The following is a 16,430-nucleotide window of genomic DNA, read 5'->3' as shown; positions in this document are numbered from 1 at the left end:
AAAAATGGTTATACTACCCTGACGTTCAAAAGGCCCTGTTATAAAAAACGTCCTGCAAATGTCAATCACTCTTCATGCCTCCGAAACCCTGGTTCTTCATTAAGATATGTTATAACAGTACTAAACACAAAGGGCCAGTTTGTTCGCATATGCAGGGAATATTGGAAAAAAAAAAAGAGCACCCATGAAAAGTGAAAGTGCCTGAGTGTTACTGATGCATATTCTTCCATCCAAAAGCAGTATATTCAACTACTTTAGTTGGTTCGTATTACAGCCGTTTTACTTGAAAACGTGGGTGGCTCTGAAAAGAGCCTTTACTTGAAATCTCAGACTGGAACTTATGCTCTCTCCCCGCGGATCCGACGGGCTAGCTGGATGTCCTTGGGCATTATGGTAACGCGCTTGGCGTGAATAGCGCACAAATTGGTGTCCTCGAAAAGACCCACCAGATAGGCTTCACATGCCTCCTGCAGTGCCATCACCGCCGAACTCTGAAAGCGCAAGTCGGTCTTGAAGTCCTGGGCAATCTCACGCACAAGGCGTTGAAATGGCAGTTTACGGATAAGAAGCTCTGTGGACTTTTGGTAGCGGCGGATCTCGCGCAGGGCCACCGTGCCAGGACGGTAGCGGTGAGGCTTTTTTACGCCGCCGGTGGCCGGTGCACTCTTGCGAGCCGCCTTGGTGGCTAGCTGCTTGCGTGGCGCTTTGCCGCCAGTGGATTTACGGGCAGTTTGCTTTGTACGGGCCATAACAAACAAGAAACTACGAAGCAGATGTGCCTTATACTAGCTCAAATAAGTCGCCCAGCAGTTTTGCTGGTATTTATAGTACCCAAGGGGTAGTGATTGGGCGGGAGAAAAGTTTGAATATTACGTTACAGGTTCTGATTTGTCTAGCTTTAAACTTTCCAAAAAGCGTGCAGTTTCATTGGCCGCCTCCTTCTATCCTCGGCTCTTTTCAACTTTTTTTTTTAACTTTTGTTCTTTTCCACACACGATTTTCTGTAAATGCAATGCTTTGGGCGTTACCTTTTCGGAAAAATAGACATTCACTTCATTGATATTGTAGTAATGTAGGTTTTCTTAGTCCCCTGAGTGGTGTGGGAATTGAGGGATCTACATTCCCTGGTCGGTAACCCGATATCGGGTTAGAAATTTCTAAAGCCATTTTACAAAAAAGAGAGATCCCTCTGTAAAGCTTAAACTGACCGAGGAACTTCTTTGAAACCTACAAGATGTAACCACAAAAACAGTATAAAAAAAAAAATTCACACTAGCGTTTCCAGAAGTATTTTCTGTAATAAGGCACTTTTTTCTTATGCTCTGACTTTACATTTGGAGCTTTCTGAAACTAGTATTTTCTAAAGTCTAGAATACACTTAGCCTGGTGCAATGCCGGGTAGACAACGGCGGGAGAAACCACAAGGGATCAGAGGAACTTCCCCATGGGAAGCAGGCGATGGACTAAACTCAGTGAATAGATTATGGACCAAAACGAAGACAATTTACTACTGCCAGTGGCTGATTTTATTTTTTTAAAGCCAAATGTGAACCCTTATACGAAAGCGGTAATCCAGATTCTACCTTTTGATTGGTAGAGTCCATTTTACTTGGTAGCCAGTAAGAATGCATATCTAGCATCCCTCATTTGCATGGAGCAGTTCCCTTTCATTTGAAACTTGTTAAACCCATTAGACACAGGCGGCACAAATCATTCTTTAAACAAGAAATTATTGCGTGCAGTAGTTCCCTTTTAAAAACTTTTGATTAGATGCCACATTTATTACTATAGGAAAAGCTTGTTTATGTCTTTCCAGAAATGCTCATTTATGAAACCTTCCTCTTGGAGGAAGATTGTATACCTGTGTTATAATTGTCCTTTAAACTAAGACGCCTAGCTCCAATTGTTCTTATCTCTTCCAAATTATTAGAAATTACGTAATGGGTTTTGTAAATACAGACTCAAGAAAACGACAGTTAAGAAAGGGTAAAGATGGGCGACTCTCGTGTCTGGACGAACCAATGAGCGCTCAGTGGTGTCGGACTCTGCGACTCCACGGACTGTAGCCCGCCAGGGTCCTCTGTGCCTGGGATTCTCCAGGCAAGAATACTGGAGTAGGTTGCCATTCCCTGTGTCTGGAACCCTTTTATTATTGGCCACAAGGCGGAAACGAGCTCTTAGGTTTTTTTGAGAGTTACTGGGGGGCAATGGCAACCCACTCCAGTACTCTTGCCTGGCAAATCCCATGGACGGAGGAGCCTGGTAGGCTGCAGTCCATGGGGTCGCTGAGGGTCAGACACGACTGAGCGACTTCACTTTCACTTTTCACTTTCATGCATTGGAGAAGGAAATGGCAACCCACTCCAGTGTTCTGGCCTGGAGAATCCCAGGGACGGGGGAGCCTGGTGGGCTGCCGTCTCTGAGGTCGCACAGAGTTGGACACTACTGAAGCGACTTAGCAGCAGCAGGGGGAAATTCGGGTCTTTAAAACCAGTGCGGACTTGTTTGAAAACCGCAGGCACTCGCGCGGGAATGACTTGTCATTGCTTCACTCTCCCTACTGCTAGGAGATTGCCCAGGACAGAATTGTGAAAGGGGAGTTTTATTCTCTCAGTAGTTTGATTCACATTGTGAAGTCGTTTTAGCATTGTTGCTGCTTTTACAGCCACAGACAAGTTAAAGGGAGAGTGCCCTAAAATATTATCTCGGGGCTGTGTTCTCTCATTTTCATACTAAAGCAACTTTCCCCCCTGCTCCCACATCCTCCCTGGGTGCAATGCCTGTCCGGGCACAGTTTAGTCCACCCAGAGCTTACTTGATGTCTTTCGTGTGCTAGGTTTGCAGCTTGGTATATGTTATGAGGATGAAAGGCGATCCAAAATGTGTTACGTGCACTGGGCTGTGGAAATAAGTCGCAATTACAGAAATTGCGGGCTAAGCTTTCCACAGGTGCAGCTTGAGTGTCAATTGCAGTGTTAACCAATTCTTTTGTTTTCTACAATTCTCCTTTGTCCCAAATAAACGCACCCTGGTTCAGACCAAGGGCATCCGCGTCTCAGGTCTTTACCACACATACTCAGCGTTGCCAGGAAAGAAAGTAGCATTAATGAGAACTTTTCCCAAACCTGCAGACCAGGCCTACATACTCTCGCTTTCCGCTCTCCCTTTCAGTCATTCAAGATGTAACCTTTTGAGTTGATTGCAGATTAGAAACTGATATCCCTTGCCAGTGCTTCCTAGAGGCAAGGTTTCAGGTGAAACTCCTTGGATTCTTATGCAATTGCCTTATTTAAAGGTCTTCCTCCCACCCCCAAAAGGAAAACAAAAACAAAAAAACCTGCTTTTTTTTTTTTTTTAAGTCGCACCCTCTGATGGTAATGGCCCGGACCCTTCCCTGCGGAGTGGATTATTTCCGTCTCCACTGGGCGACCGTCGTCAGGGTGAGGGGTGGAAAAGGATGCTGTCTGGGTGCCTCGGTGCAAGCGGTAGGAAAGCAGGACCATAGGCCCCAGCAGCCTGCCGCTGCCTTGCGAGACCCAGTTGGGAGGGCAGGGGGCGGGGGCGAGGGGCGGGCGCCAGCGCTCACCAATCACAGCGCGGCCCCGCCCTATAAATATCGCGCGCTGGAGCCACCCGCATCTTACTGCCTCGTTGGGTCTAGCGGTTTACTAAGTTTTTCCTTATTTCCGCCATGTCCGAAGTCGCGCTCCCAGCTCCAGCTGCTTCCACTCCCCCTGAGAAACCTTCAGCTGGCAAGAAGGCGAAGAAGCCTGCTAAGGCTGCAGCAGCCGCCAAGAAAAAACCCGCGGGCCCTTCAGTTTCGGAGCTGATTGTGCAAGCTGTTTCCTCCTCCAAGGAGCGCAGCGGTGTGTCCCTGGCTGCGCTGAAGAAGGCGCTGGCGGCCGCTGGCTACGATGTGGAAAAGAATAACAGCCGCATCAAGCTGGGTCTTAAGAGCCTAGTGGGCAAAGGCACCCTGGTGCAGACCAAGGGCACCGGCGCCTCGGGTTCTTTCAAGCTCAACAAGAAAGTAGCCTCCGTGGATGCCAAGCCCACCGCCACAAAGGTGGCAACGAAAACCAAGGTAACAAGCGCTTCTAAGAAGCCCAAAAAGGCCTCTGGGGCGGCTGCTGCTAAGAAAAGTGTCAAGATTCCAAAAAAAGCTAAAAAGTCTGTGTTGACAAAGAAGTCCTCTAAGAGTTCTAAGAAGCCTAAGGCTGTGAAGCCTAAGAAAGTAGCCAAGAGCCCTGCCAAAGCCAAGGCTGTGAAACCAAAAGGGGCCAAAGTGAAGGTAACCAAGCCAAAGACCGCTGCCAAACCCAAGAAGGCAGCACCCAAGAAGAAGTAAGAGTTCCGGTTGGAAGCTGCTTCCAATAAACCAACGGCTCTTTTAAGAGCCACCAACTTATTTCAGAGAAAGAGCTTTATTACCACACAACTTTGTTTTTCTTTTTTTGCCCTCATGCAAATACAGTATGTGCAAGCCACTCTTAGTTCTACATTAGAATCTTTTTGAGGCTAAGTCAAACTCACGCTGTGGGGTTAGAAGCTTGTGGTTTTGGCCTCAGACTATTTCCCTAGTCCCATTTTAACCTGAAGCTTACATTTGTAGTTGTATGTCAGAAACAAGCGGGGAAACTTTGGGGGCCTACCCCATAATAGTCCTCAGCTGCACGATTGAGGGCTGGGTCCGTGTACCATGTGCTCATTTGTCTATTAAAGATTTCTCTGGTTATCTGAGATCAAAGCTGGGACATAGGTTCTTGGGCCATACTGCTATCGCTAAGTTGGCTTTCCCCAAAATTGGGTGGCTCTGAAATGCTTTTAAGGTGACCTTGGGAACGACGGTGATCCGCCGGCTAACCCGGCGCTCAGATTGGTGTCTTCGAGTTCACCAGGTAGGCCTTGCAAGCCTCAGGCTGCGCCATCGAGGCCAGGCTCAGCCGACTTATCCCGGGGCCATTTGCAGGTTGTCAGCTAGTTTCCCGCCAGGGTCACGAGAACTTGGCTGCCCTGGAATTTGGGAGCTAAAGCCCAAAAGCTCTTACCGGGTTTCTCTGTTCCTGGAATCAGAACTGCCCAGATTGGATAATAATTGAAATTTCCACTCTGTGCCTAACTAGAGAGTATTTCTCCACGTGCAGGGTTTTCAACTCTGGTGTGCTACACCACGTTAAATATTGATATTTGGGGACACTTTTATAAAATTGGCTCTGAAAGCTTTCAAAGTTTTAATTTTGGAATTCAGTTTAATTACTACTTTTTTTCACATCCAAGGTGAAAAAACACAATACCATATGTTGAGCTCGGTTTACTCACTTAAACTTAACGAAACTCAATTAGTTGTAAAACTTTACATAAAAGGGTGCAAATTTTTTTAATGTGAATACCAACCATTTAAGTTTTTTTGTACTGCATTTGCTAAGAATTTCCACAGTAAATTTGAATAATATTTTTAGCAGTCAGCCCTTTTTAGTTCTCGGTTTTAATTAACATGGTATTAAGTTTTGTCCTTTAACATATTAATTTTTTGTATCTCCATTATATTTAAATGGTTCCCTTCAATTGTTTTCTACATTTTTAAATTAAATGGCAGCTATACTTTCTTCTAGTGGAGGTGATGGAATTCCAGTTGAGCTATTTCAAATCCTGAAAGATGATGCTGTGAAAGTGCTGCACTCAATATGCCAGCAAATTTGGAAAACTCAGCAGTGGCCACAGGACTGGAAAAGGTCAGTTTTCATTCCAATCCCAAAGAAAGGCAATGCCAAAGAATGCTCAAACTACCGCACAATTGCACTCATCTCACACGCTAGTAAAGTAATGCTCAAAATTCTCCAAGCCAGGCTTCAGCAATATGTGAACCGTGACCTTCCTGATGTTCAAGCTGGTTTTAGAAAAGGCAGAGGAACCAGAGATCAAATTGCCAACATCTGCTGGATCGTGGAAAAAGCAAGAGAGTTCCAGAAAAACATCTATTTCTTCTTTATTGACTATGCCAAAGCCTTTGACTGTGTGGATCACAATAAACTGTGGAAAATTCTGAAAGAGATGGGAATGCCAGACCACATGATCTGCCTCTTGAGAAATTTGTATGCAGGTCAGGAAGCAACAGTTAGAACTGGACGTGGAACAACAGACTGGTTCCAAATATGAAAAGGAGTACATCAAGGCTGTGTATTGAAACCAACGCCCCAGAGTTGAGGCGCGGGTGTAGTGCCGCGTTTTAGTGAAGTCGCACGTGAAGAGCAGCGGTGGCCAGAGCCCGATCCAGCCATGGCAGGCTTAGGCAGCGGTTCGCCATTTAAAAAAAAAAAAAAAAAAAAAAAAAAAGGCTGTGTATTGTCACCCTGCTTATTTAACTTATATGCAGAGTACATCATGAGAAACGCTGGACTGGAAGAAGTACAAGCTGGGATCAAGATTGCCGGGAGAAATATCAATAACCTCAGATATGCAGATGGCACCACCCTTATGGCAGAAAGTGAAGAGGAACTCAAAAGCCTCTTGATGAAAGTGAAAGTGGAGAGTGAAAAAGTTGGCTTAAAGCTCAACATTCAGAAAACGAAGATCATGGCATCCGGTCCCATCACTTCATGAGAAATAGATGGGGAAACAATGGAAACAGTGTCAGACTTTATTTTTGGGGGCTCCAAAATCACTGCAGATGGTGACTGCAGCCATGAAATTAAAAGACGCTTACTCCTTGGAAGGAAAGTTATGACCAACCTAGATAGCATATTCAAAAGCAGAGACATTACTTTGCCAACAAAGGTCCGTCTAGTCAAGGCCATGGTTTTTCCTGTGGTCATGTATGGATGTGAGAGTTGGACTGTGAAGAAGGCTGAGCACAGAATTGGTGCTTTTCAACTGTGGTGTTGGAGAAGACTCTTGAGAGTCCCTTGGACTGCAAGGAGATCCAACCAGTCCATTCTGAAGGAGATCAGCCCTGGGATTTCTTTGGAAGGAATGATGCTAAAGCTGAACCTCCAGTACTTTGGCCACCTCATGCGAAGAGTTGACTCATTGGAAAAGACTCTGATGCTGGGAGGGATTAGGGGCAGGAAGAGAAGGGGATGACAGAGGATGAGATGGCTGGATGGCATCACTGACTCGATGGGCGTGAGTCTGGGTGAACTCCGGGAGTTGTTGATGGACAGGGAGGCCTGGCATGCTGCGATTCATGGGGTTGAAAAGAGTCGGACACGACTGAGCGACTGAACTGAACTGAGACTTTCTTCATGTAATTGATATTATCATGTGGTTTTTCTCTTTTAATTTGTTCAATGCTTTCTTAAGATGTTGAACTCTCAAACTCAATGTGGCTGAAAGAATAAACTAGAAGAATGAGATGAGTTTTCCTAAAATGATCATCTATAAGAAGCAAGTGTGCTATGATGAAGCTGGGAGGGTAAATCAGAAGTTTTGTTGTGAAATTTGCAGTCTAAGAGATTTGCCAAGTGGATTAACTGGGTTTAAATGTTGCTGATAAACTAAAGTGATTAGATGCCTGAGAATAGTTCCTTGGTTTAGTGGTATGGATGTCAGTAGTAGCTTTGACAGAGTAGTTTAGGGGAGGATGGAGTTGAATTAAATTGGAGCCATACATTTTGGAATCATTGGTATATGGATGGCATATAAAGTCATGAGACTTGGTGAGGTCACCAAGAGGGTGAATGAGGTGGAGAATATAAAGAACGGTAAAGGATAGAGACCTGGTCCTGACATTTTATCGTCCATAAAAATGAATCATTATTCCACCTCTTTGTGCTTCCCTTTGCTTATTTATTGTAAATTAAGCTTTTTGTGCACAAGCCAAGAGGCTTGCCTCTTGGCAAGCACAGAATGTGCCTGCAATTGTGAAGGCAGTTCCATTCTCCCAGCTGTGGAGTTCAGTATTTAAAACTGCTGCTAAACTCTCAGTTTTAAAAGAGGGAACCTAGCTCAGGGGAGAGACTATCACTGCTGCAGGAGTTCACCTTTACATGGTACAGGTTAGATTAAAACTCCTCGGCAGGTATTCAGTACATGCTGATTCTTTCTGTCTCCATCCTGAGTTTCCAGTCAGTTTCTCTCCATCTTAGAAGCCCCCTTTTATGAGCCCACAATCATCTCTCATTCTGTCAATACATCTTCACCAATAAACCAGAAGCTTTCTCAAATGTAGCCAGAGCACCTCAAACCTGTTCCTTCCATAAGGAAGATTTTTAAAAGGTAGAACTCAGAAAGAGATTTTCAGCTAAAGGGGGCCTTCCTAAAGACAACAAGCCGATACTTCCAGAATTCAAGTGAAACAAGGGTGATATTAAAATGTCAGGGTGCAGGACTTCAAGAGCACTTTCAAGAGGACCCCCAAAGGGATGTATTCACTTAGAACAAGGAGAGAAGAAATTATGGATTGAGAATCTTGTGTGTTCTCAGAGTTGTCCAGCAGAGGGAGGCCTCTGGCTGATGGCAGGCTAACAACAGAGAAGGTGGAAATTGGAGGCCTTTAATAACCATCATGTTCCCTACTTCTACGTGACTAGAAACAGGGTTACCCATTAAAAGTTTTTTTTTTTTTTACTAGGATAAGGACTATATTTACTTTTGTATCAAATTTATTTAGAATTTTCTATCAAATCCTAATTTTAAAAACTTTTAAATGTGTTCTTACACTTGTTATCAGATAGGACACATTTAAGTTTCAACTGATTTGAAGGTTTGTAAATTAGCATATTAAAAAGCAGAGATATCACTTTGCCTACAAAGATCCATCTAGTCAAGGCTATGGTTTTTCCAGTAGTCATGTATGGATGTGAGAGTTGGACTATAAAGAAAGCTGAGCGCCGAAGAATTGATGCTTTTGAACTGTGGTATTGGAGAAGACTCCTGAGAGTTCCTTAATGCAAGGAGATACGACCAGTCCATCCTAAAGGAAATCAGTCCTGAAAATTCATTGGAAGGACTGATGTTGAAGCTGAAACTCCAATACTTTGGCCACTTGATGCAAAGAGCTGACTCATTTGAAAAGCCCCTGATGCTGGGAAAGATTGAAGGCAGAAGGAGAAAGGGAAGACAGGATGAGACAGTTGGATGGCATCCCCGACTCAATGGACATGAGTGTGAGTAAACTCCAGGAGTTGATGATGGACAGGGAGGCCTGGCGCTGCAGTCCATGGGGTCGCAGAGGTGGACACGACTGAGCAACTGAACTGAACTGAACATATAGTTTGGATTATTGCATGAATTACAAATGTGATGGCTAGTAGAAAGCTTACTAATCTTATGTTTCTCTGTCTTCCAGCTACTAAAACAAAACCCAGTTAAGGCCAAAACTTCATTATCTTACCTCCCATATTTCAGCAAGACATAACAATACATAGATCTGACTGCATGTTGGTGGAGTTCCTATCCATGGCTTTGGTTTTCTCTATAAAAAGGGCAAAAGTCCTGGGTAAAAGCAAGGTCTGATACTGTGGCAAAACAGAAATGACGAGGAAGGAGAAATCTCTGTTTGCCAAGGCAGAGCATGGGGAGGCGATTGGCTCCCAAACCCAGCAGAAATTCCAGGAGAGACCTCCTCAAAAAGCAACCTTCATCGGAGAAGGCCTGCGCCCTGCATGAAGGGATGCAGACCAATTTCTTTCCCACACTTCACGGACCCACAGCACTGTGTATGTACTGTGATGTATGAGGGGTGTCATCCTTTGATCCTGGGGTCCCAGTGGAGAGGATAACAAGCAGACTGTGGGGAGGATCATAACCAGGAGGTGACAATTTGGACAGTGACAGAAGGGAATAGGATGGGGATGTAAGGCTTCATCCAATTATCTGGTCTCAAGATTTCCATAGAAATGGGTCTAAGTGGTCCCAGATGTTTCTGGGAGAACTCTGCCCAGTTAGCATCACGCAACTTTCACCCTGCAACTGTATCACTCCCTGCTTCCCTTGCTTTAGCTTTTACCTGTCCAAATGGTAATCATACAGTCATAGAGCCTTGGATATGGACCTTTAAAGCTCCTTAAAGACAATGCCTTCCAACCCCTCCTGCAGCAGATAAGAAAATACAATAAAATAACTCATACAAGATGCCCAGGTAGCTAATAGCAGCTAGTAAACACTTCTAACTATAAAATTTGACATGTTTATAAGGGTTACATTAACTATAATTTTTAAGCACTGCTTATTGCGTTTGCCTAATAACCACGGGGTACAATAATATTTCAGAGAAGGCAATGGCACCCCACTCCAGTACTCTTGCCTGGAAAATCCCATGGAAGGAGGAGCCTGGTAGGCTGCAGTCCATGGGGTTGCTAAGAGTCGGACACGACTGAGCGACTTCACTTTCACTTTTCTGCATTGGAGAAGGAAATGGCAACCCATTCCAGTGTTCTTGCCTGGAGAATCCCAGGGACGGGGAAGCCTGGTGGGCTGCCGTCTATGGGATCGCACAGAGTCGGACACAACTGAATCGACTTAGCAGCAGAAGCAGCACAATAATATTTAATGTGATCTGTTGGTCACTTAATCATGTCCAACTCTTTGCAATCCCATGAACTGTAGCCCACCAGGCTTCTCTGTCCATTGGAATTCTCCAGGCAACAATACTGGAGAGGGTTGTCATTCCCTTCTCTGGGAGATCTTCTTGACCCAGGGATCGAACCTGAGTCTCCTGTACTTCAGGCAGATTCTTTACCATCTGAGCCACAGGGGCCCTTACAATATTTATATATCTTATTATGTGTAACATAGACTTGTAGAAGGTGTATCTGTCACAACTCCATTCTTTGATTAGGGCTCCAGGTTCATCATATTATGCACAACTGCCTAAGGATTTATGCTTATAACATTAAAAAAAAAAATACAGAAGACATATGTGGATAGATACAGCAGGACGGGAGGGAGAGGCGGAGAAGGCAATGGGAAGGAGATGGGAGAGGGCAAACTGATAGGGGTGGGGACAACTCCAGAAGTATAGGAAGAGATTCCACACAACTAAGCCCAAAATAACCTCAGATATGCAGATGAACAGTGTCAGACTTTATTTTGGGGGGCTCCAAAATCACTGCAGATGGTGACTGCAGCCATGAAATTAAAAGACGCTTACTCCTTGGAAGGAAAGTTATGACCAACCTAGACAGCATATTCAAAAGCAGAGACATTACTTTGCCAACAAAGGCCCGTCTAGTCAAGGCCATGGTTTTTCCAGTGGTCATGTATGGATGTGAGAGTTGGACTGTGAAGAAGGCTGAGCGCTGAAGAATTGATGCTTTTGAACTGTGGTGTTGGAGAAGACTCTTGAGAGTCCCTTGGACTGCAAGGAGATCCAACCAGTCCATTCTGAAGGAGATCAACCCTGGGATTTCTTTGGAAGGAATGATGCTAAAGCTGAACCTCCAGTACTTTGGCCACCTCATGCGAAGAGTTGACTCATTGGAAAAGACTCTGATGCTGGGAGGGATTGGGGCAGGAGGAGAAGGGGATGACAGAGGATGAGATGGCTGGATGGCATCACTGACTCGATGGGCGTGAGTCTGGGTGAACTCCGGGAGTTGTTGATGGACAGGGAGGCCTGGCATGCTGCGATTCATGGGGTCGCAAAGAGTCGGACACAACTGAGCAACTGAACTAAACTGAAAGCCCATGAGAGACTGATGACATTAATGTGTAAATGGAATGAGTCCTAAGGCAATGGGGAGTGGTAGGGCCAGAGAGCACATACATTCTGTACCCAACTACAAGGTGTCTGTCCTCCTTCCCAGTCCCCTACCCCTCTATATACTACCAACTAGGAAAGTTCTCAATTCTTGGTAGAAGGCATAACCATTAAAGGTCTTAGACTAGAGAATCATTCACTCATTCAACAAATATTTATCCATTTATTTACTTATTTATTTATTGGCTTGATCTTAGTTCCCCGACCAGGGATCTCACCCAGGCCCAAGGTAGTGAAAGCATCGAGTCCTAACCACTGGATCACTAGGGAATTCCCTCAACAAATATTTGCTGTATATCTACTATGAACTAAGTACTGTAACAGGAACAAAAACAAACACTCTTATTCTCTATTAAACTTAATTTCTTCATTAGTAAAATGAAGATGTTAATGCCTGATTTACCCATCATTCTAAGCCCAACCCTTTGCAACAGCAGTAAGTAACCTACAGTTTTTTTTATCAGTTTCTCTAAATAGTCCTTCCGGTCTCTGGTAGATGCTGGCATGCCCCAAAGACCCATCCTGATGGCAATGCTCACCTCTGCACCTTCTACTGCTCTGCACTTCTACAAGGTCTCCCTTACCCTGTGGAGTCTTACAGCTCTCAGCCTGCTCTCCTGGTCCTGATCTGCTTTGCCTTGCATATACATAAAGACCTTTTCCCTGGTGGCTCAAGCAGTAAAGAATCTGCCTGCAATGCAGGAGACCCAGGTTTTATCCCTGGGTCAGGAAGATCCCCGGAGAAGGGAATGGCTACCTACTCCAGTATTCTTGCCTGGAGAATTCCAATGGACAAAGGAGCCTGGCTGGCTACACTCCATGGGGTCACAAAGAGTCAGACATGACAGAGTAACTTTCATTTCACTTTCATGACCAAGATATTATGGGAAATCTAGAATTTTCCCTCAACTACACTGAGTGCTGGGAGAATAAAAGAAGATACATCTGGGACTTAAAAGTGGGTACTAGAGAAGACTTCTCTCCAAATCCTTTGGGGGTGATTGTTCTCCAGTGGTGATGCAAATGTAGCTCCTTCCAGTCTGTGGCTTGTCTCTCTTCAGGTCATGGCTCCAAGGATGCCCTGGGGATAGTCTCTGACCCACAGACTCTAAAAAAGATGGAGAACTGTGACTGGCAGTTCTGAAGGGATACACACCACTTTTGCCTACCTTCTACAAACTAATATTCAGTCATTTGACAAGAAGGGGCTAGCAGGAGTCTAACTTTGAATCCAGGAAGAAGAGGAAAGGGACCGTACTTAACAAAAGTTTAAAAATCTCTGACACAGGTGCTTTACTGATTTTCATCATCTGGCTGTGACCCATCTCCCAATCCTGCCACATCACAGAGGCCAGCATCAATTGATTGGTTTTGAGATATTAAGAAACTAATGAACCAGTACAGCACCTCAAACACAGAGCCTACTGATAAAAAGATGTACAAGCCAAATGATTTTCATGATTATGAATCATGTCAATAATAAAAGGTAGTAGCTGAGGTAATTTTTATTTTTGATCTTTATTTTCGATTTCATTGAAATCCCTTTTATACAGTAAACTACACATAATTTAAATGTACAGCTTAATGAGTTTTGACAAAAGTACATTTGCATTTACCACCACCCTAATCAAGGCTTAAAATTGTCAAGATGTTAATTTTCTCCAAGTTGATATATAGCCCAGGGAATTGCCTACAAAGAGGCACAGGGAAACTATCTAAGCTGATGGAAATGTTCTGTGTCTTGATTAAGGTGGTAACTACATATACTGGTCTATAAAACTCATTGACATATAATTAATACAGGTACATTTTATTGTGTATAAGTTATCCTTCAATAAAGTTGATTTTTTATTATATTATTGGCTGGAATGGAGGTGACAATTATTTTAAGGATAATTAAGCACAATACAACATTAAGAACTGTATAATCAACTCATTATTATATATGAAAAAAGGGGATAAACAGTAGCATGATCAATTAAAATTAAAAACAACCTCTAAATTTTATTTTAGCCTATGGTTTTAAAAGCTGCCCTCCTTAACAAAAGCTACCCTTCAACTTTCCAAGTTCCATTATTCTGGTTGTTTCACATTGTCCTCATTTATCAGCTTATCATTTATCAGCTTATCTATCAAGAAAAAGCTATCAGATAAACTCATTCATATGGGGATATAAACATATGTTAAACTTTAGTGAACACTTTAATTTCGAAAGAAAATACTGGTTAGACAAAACTAAAAACATCAATACTTAATGGTAAGACTATACTTACTGAAACAAGTAAATGGGAAGAGCTGGAGAACAGGCCCTTTCTAGATTCTCCCTTCTCTCCCTCCCCACCCCAGCACATACCCTGGGCCTTCATACAAATGGGATCACCAACTCGAACCACCTGGTCTATATTAGGGTTCCTGCTCAGCAGCTAGAGTTAGCTCTCTCTAGTGTTAGTCGCTTATTGTATCTGATTCTTTGCAACCCCACGGACTGTTGCCCACCAGGCTCCTCTATCCATGGGATTCTCCAGGCAAGAACACTGGAGTGGAGTGGGTTGCCATTCCCTTCTCCAGAGGATCTTCCCGACCCAGGGATTAAACCCAGGTCTCCTGCATTGCAGGCAGATTCTTTACCATCTGAGTCACCAGGGAAACCGTGAGGTTAAGGACTATGCTACTTGAATCCTAGGTGACATCATATTGTTATGTCCTATCTCTCACTATGCCACATCAGAGTATCTGGCAGCACTTATTAAGAGTAACTGTTGGAATCTGAAGGTTTACCACTGGGAGGGTGAAAAGGTAAACTGGATGGGAGGGAGGGGAAGGAGAGATGCACACACCTGAGGGAGGAGCACTAGGATTAGATAGGATTTAGATAAATTAGGACTTCCCTGGTGGCTCAGACGGTAAAGCATCTGTCTACAATGCGGGAGACCTGGGTTCGAGCCCTGGGTTGGGAAGATCCCCTGGAGAAGGAAAGGGCAATCCACTCTAGTACTATTGCCTGGAAAATCCCATGGACAGAGGAGCCTGGTAGGCTATAGTCTATAGGGTTGCAAAGAGTTGGACACGACTGAGCGACTTCACCTTCAGATAAATTAGACATACAGCAACAAGGAAAGATCTTACACACATGTTGAAAGGTGTTTGGGAAACATCTTAGAAACAGCATGAGATCACAGTAGCAGAGTCTGCCAGTTCTCCACACTGTGGAAGTATACAACCTAAATGTTTTTCTAAATGTTCTTCAACAGAGGGACACTGGAGCACATTATGATTTATTCTTTCAATGGGATGGGCTACACTGCCTGTATCTACATAGATAAACAAAATCAATACCACGTGGGGAAAAAGGCAAGGGACAGAAGTTTAGATATAAAAGGTCAGTGCTGCAAGACAGCATTTAATATTGCTTTAGTGAAAGTGAAAGTCACTCAATCTTGTGACTCTTTGCGACCCATGGACTTCCTGGAGTTCTCCAGGCCAGAATACTGGAGTGGGCAGCCTTTCCCTTCTCGAGAGGATCTTCACAACCCAGGGATCGAACCCAGGTCTCCCGAATTGTAGGCAGATTCTTTACCAGCTGAGTCACAAGGGAACACCCAAGGACACCAGGGAGTGCTGGATATTGCCTTGCTTGACCTTAAAACTTCATGGAAATTATGTCATATCCATCTAATCTTAGGGAAAATACTTTTTGATATTTTTAACAAAAGCAGTTACTGGGAGAATAGAACCTATCTCCAGAAGCATGGATACCCCTAAGAGAGAGAGGTGGTGTTCTTCCCTCAGCGCGTCACCTTTTTATTTCTCTAAAAACAATCTGCAGCAGTAAGTCAAATGTTAGCTTTTAAAAATCCGGGGGTTGGATACGCAGATTTCCACTACTTATTTTTTGTACTTTTCTATTTGAAGTCTTTCACAGGAAAACAAAACAAAACAGTAACTACAAAGCGCGGCTAGAAGGAACTGCAGGTTCATGGACTCCACACCAGCCTCACCCTCGCCCTCCTGCCACCCGCCCTAGGACTGTGTTTACTCATCCTACCTCTTTTCTTGCTGGCAGACCTGGGGTTTCCATCTTCGTCACCTGACGAGCCCACCTGGATCAGCTCCATTCCCAGAGTTCTCGCCCTGAGAGAGAAATGAAAAAAGAATCAGCAAAGACCCCCAAGATGCTTGCTGCGATTCCAGCCTCAGACCCTCACTTTGACTAGGGACGCGGAGTGAACTCTCAGGTGAAAGGATGCTGGGTCTGAGCAAGGAATGCTGGCCAATCAGAGAAGCCGAGAAACAAGTTACGCGTGGGGTACACGTAGGGCTTGTAAAGTTAGTAGCCGGGGCAGCGGGGGCGGTAACGGTACTCGCGGCGGCCAGGGCGGGACCAGCTTTGTGGGCGGGGCTTCTGCGGTGAGCAAAGGTCGCGGGACCCCACACGGCGTGCGGGCCCTGGCTCTGAGCTGCGTTGCTTACGCTGGAGACGCTGGAATCCCGCATCGCGAGATTTCCTCTCCTTAGGTTTGTGGCGGAGTCGCGTCGCTACAGCGACGGGTTTGCCTTCACAGCGGCTCCTTACTTGCTGGTCTCTGTGCATGCGTCTCGTGAACAACCGAATTTCGGGTGTAAGAATCACAAATGAGGAAAGACGAGTCGTCCTTACCAACAAACAAAACATGGAAAACATCTTTTTAAGAAATAAACTCGTGATCTAGTTCTTTCAGAACTTTCCTGAAAT

At 44.5% G+C, this 16,430-nt stretch overlaps 2 protein-coding genes and 1 long non-coding RNA gene across 4 annotated transcripts; 1 reads left to right on the top strand and 2 right to left on the bottom strand.

The window, feature by feature from the left end:
* Positions 1 to 337: 337 nt before the first annotated feature.
* H3C1 (H3 clustered histone 1) lies at positions 338 to 780 on the bottom strand. Its single transcript, XM_005892212.2, has one exon. The coding sequence runs from the start codon at positions 747 to 749 to the stop codon at positions 339 to 341; it is 411 nt and encodes a 136-aa protein (XP_005892274.2). The 5' UTR covers positions 750 to 780; the 3' UTR covers position 338.
* Positions 781 to 3,677: 2,897 nt separating this feature from the next.
* Positions 3,678 to 4,721, top strand: H1-1 (H1.1 linker histone, cluster member). The gene has a single exon (XM_005892219.3). The coding sequence runs from the start codon at positions 3,692 to 3,694 to the stop codon at positions 4,346 to 4,348; it is 657 nt and encodes a 218-aa protein (XP_005892281.2). The 5' UTR covers positions 3,678 to 3,691; the 3' UTR covers positions 4,349 to 4,721.
* Positions 4,722 to 10,782: 6,061 nt separating this feature from the next.
* LOC106700691 (uncharacterized) lies at positions 10,783 to 16,171 on the bottom strand. 2 transcript variants are annotated; one of them, XR_011462381.1, is made up of 3 exons: positions 16,060 to 16,171; positions 15,744 to 15,829; positions 10,783 to 12,806 (listed from the first exon to the last, which is right to left on the bottom strand). It is a non-coding gene; the product is annotated as an uncharacterized lncRNA (long non-coding RNA). The 2 variants fall into 2 exon arrangements; XR_001351346.2 differs by lacking the exon at positions 16,060 to 16,171 and adding an exon at positions 15,904 to 16,050 and having other exon boundaries at positions 10,784 to 12,806.
* Positions 16,172 to 16,430: the final 259 nt, after the last annotated feature.

This window comes from Bos mutus, chromosome 23 (assembly GCF_027580195.1).
Source record: "Bos mutus isolate GX-2022 chromosome 23, NWIPB_WYAK_1.1, whole genome shotgun sequence".
NCBI classification, from domain to species: Eukaryota; Metazoa; Chordata; class Mammalia; order Artiodactyla; family Bovidae; genus Bos; species Bos mutus.
The sequence above is the reverse complement of the archived record's forward strand: the minus strand, read 5'-3'. Positions and strand labels throughout refer to the sequence as shown.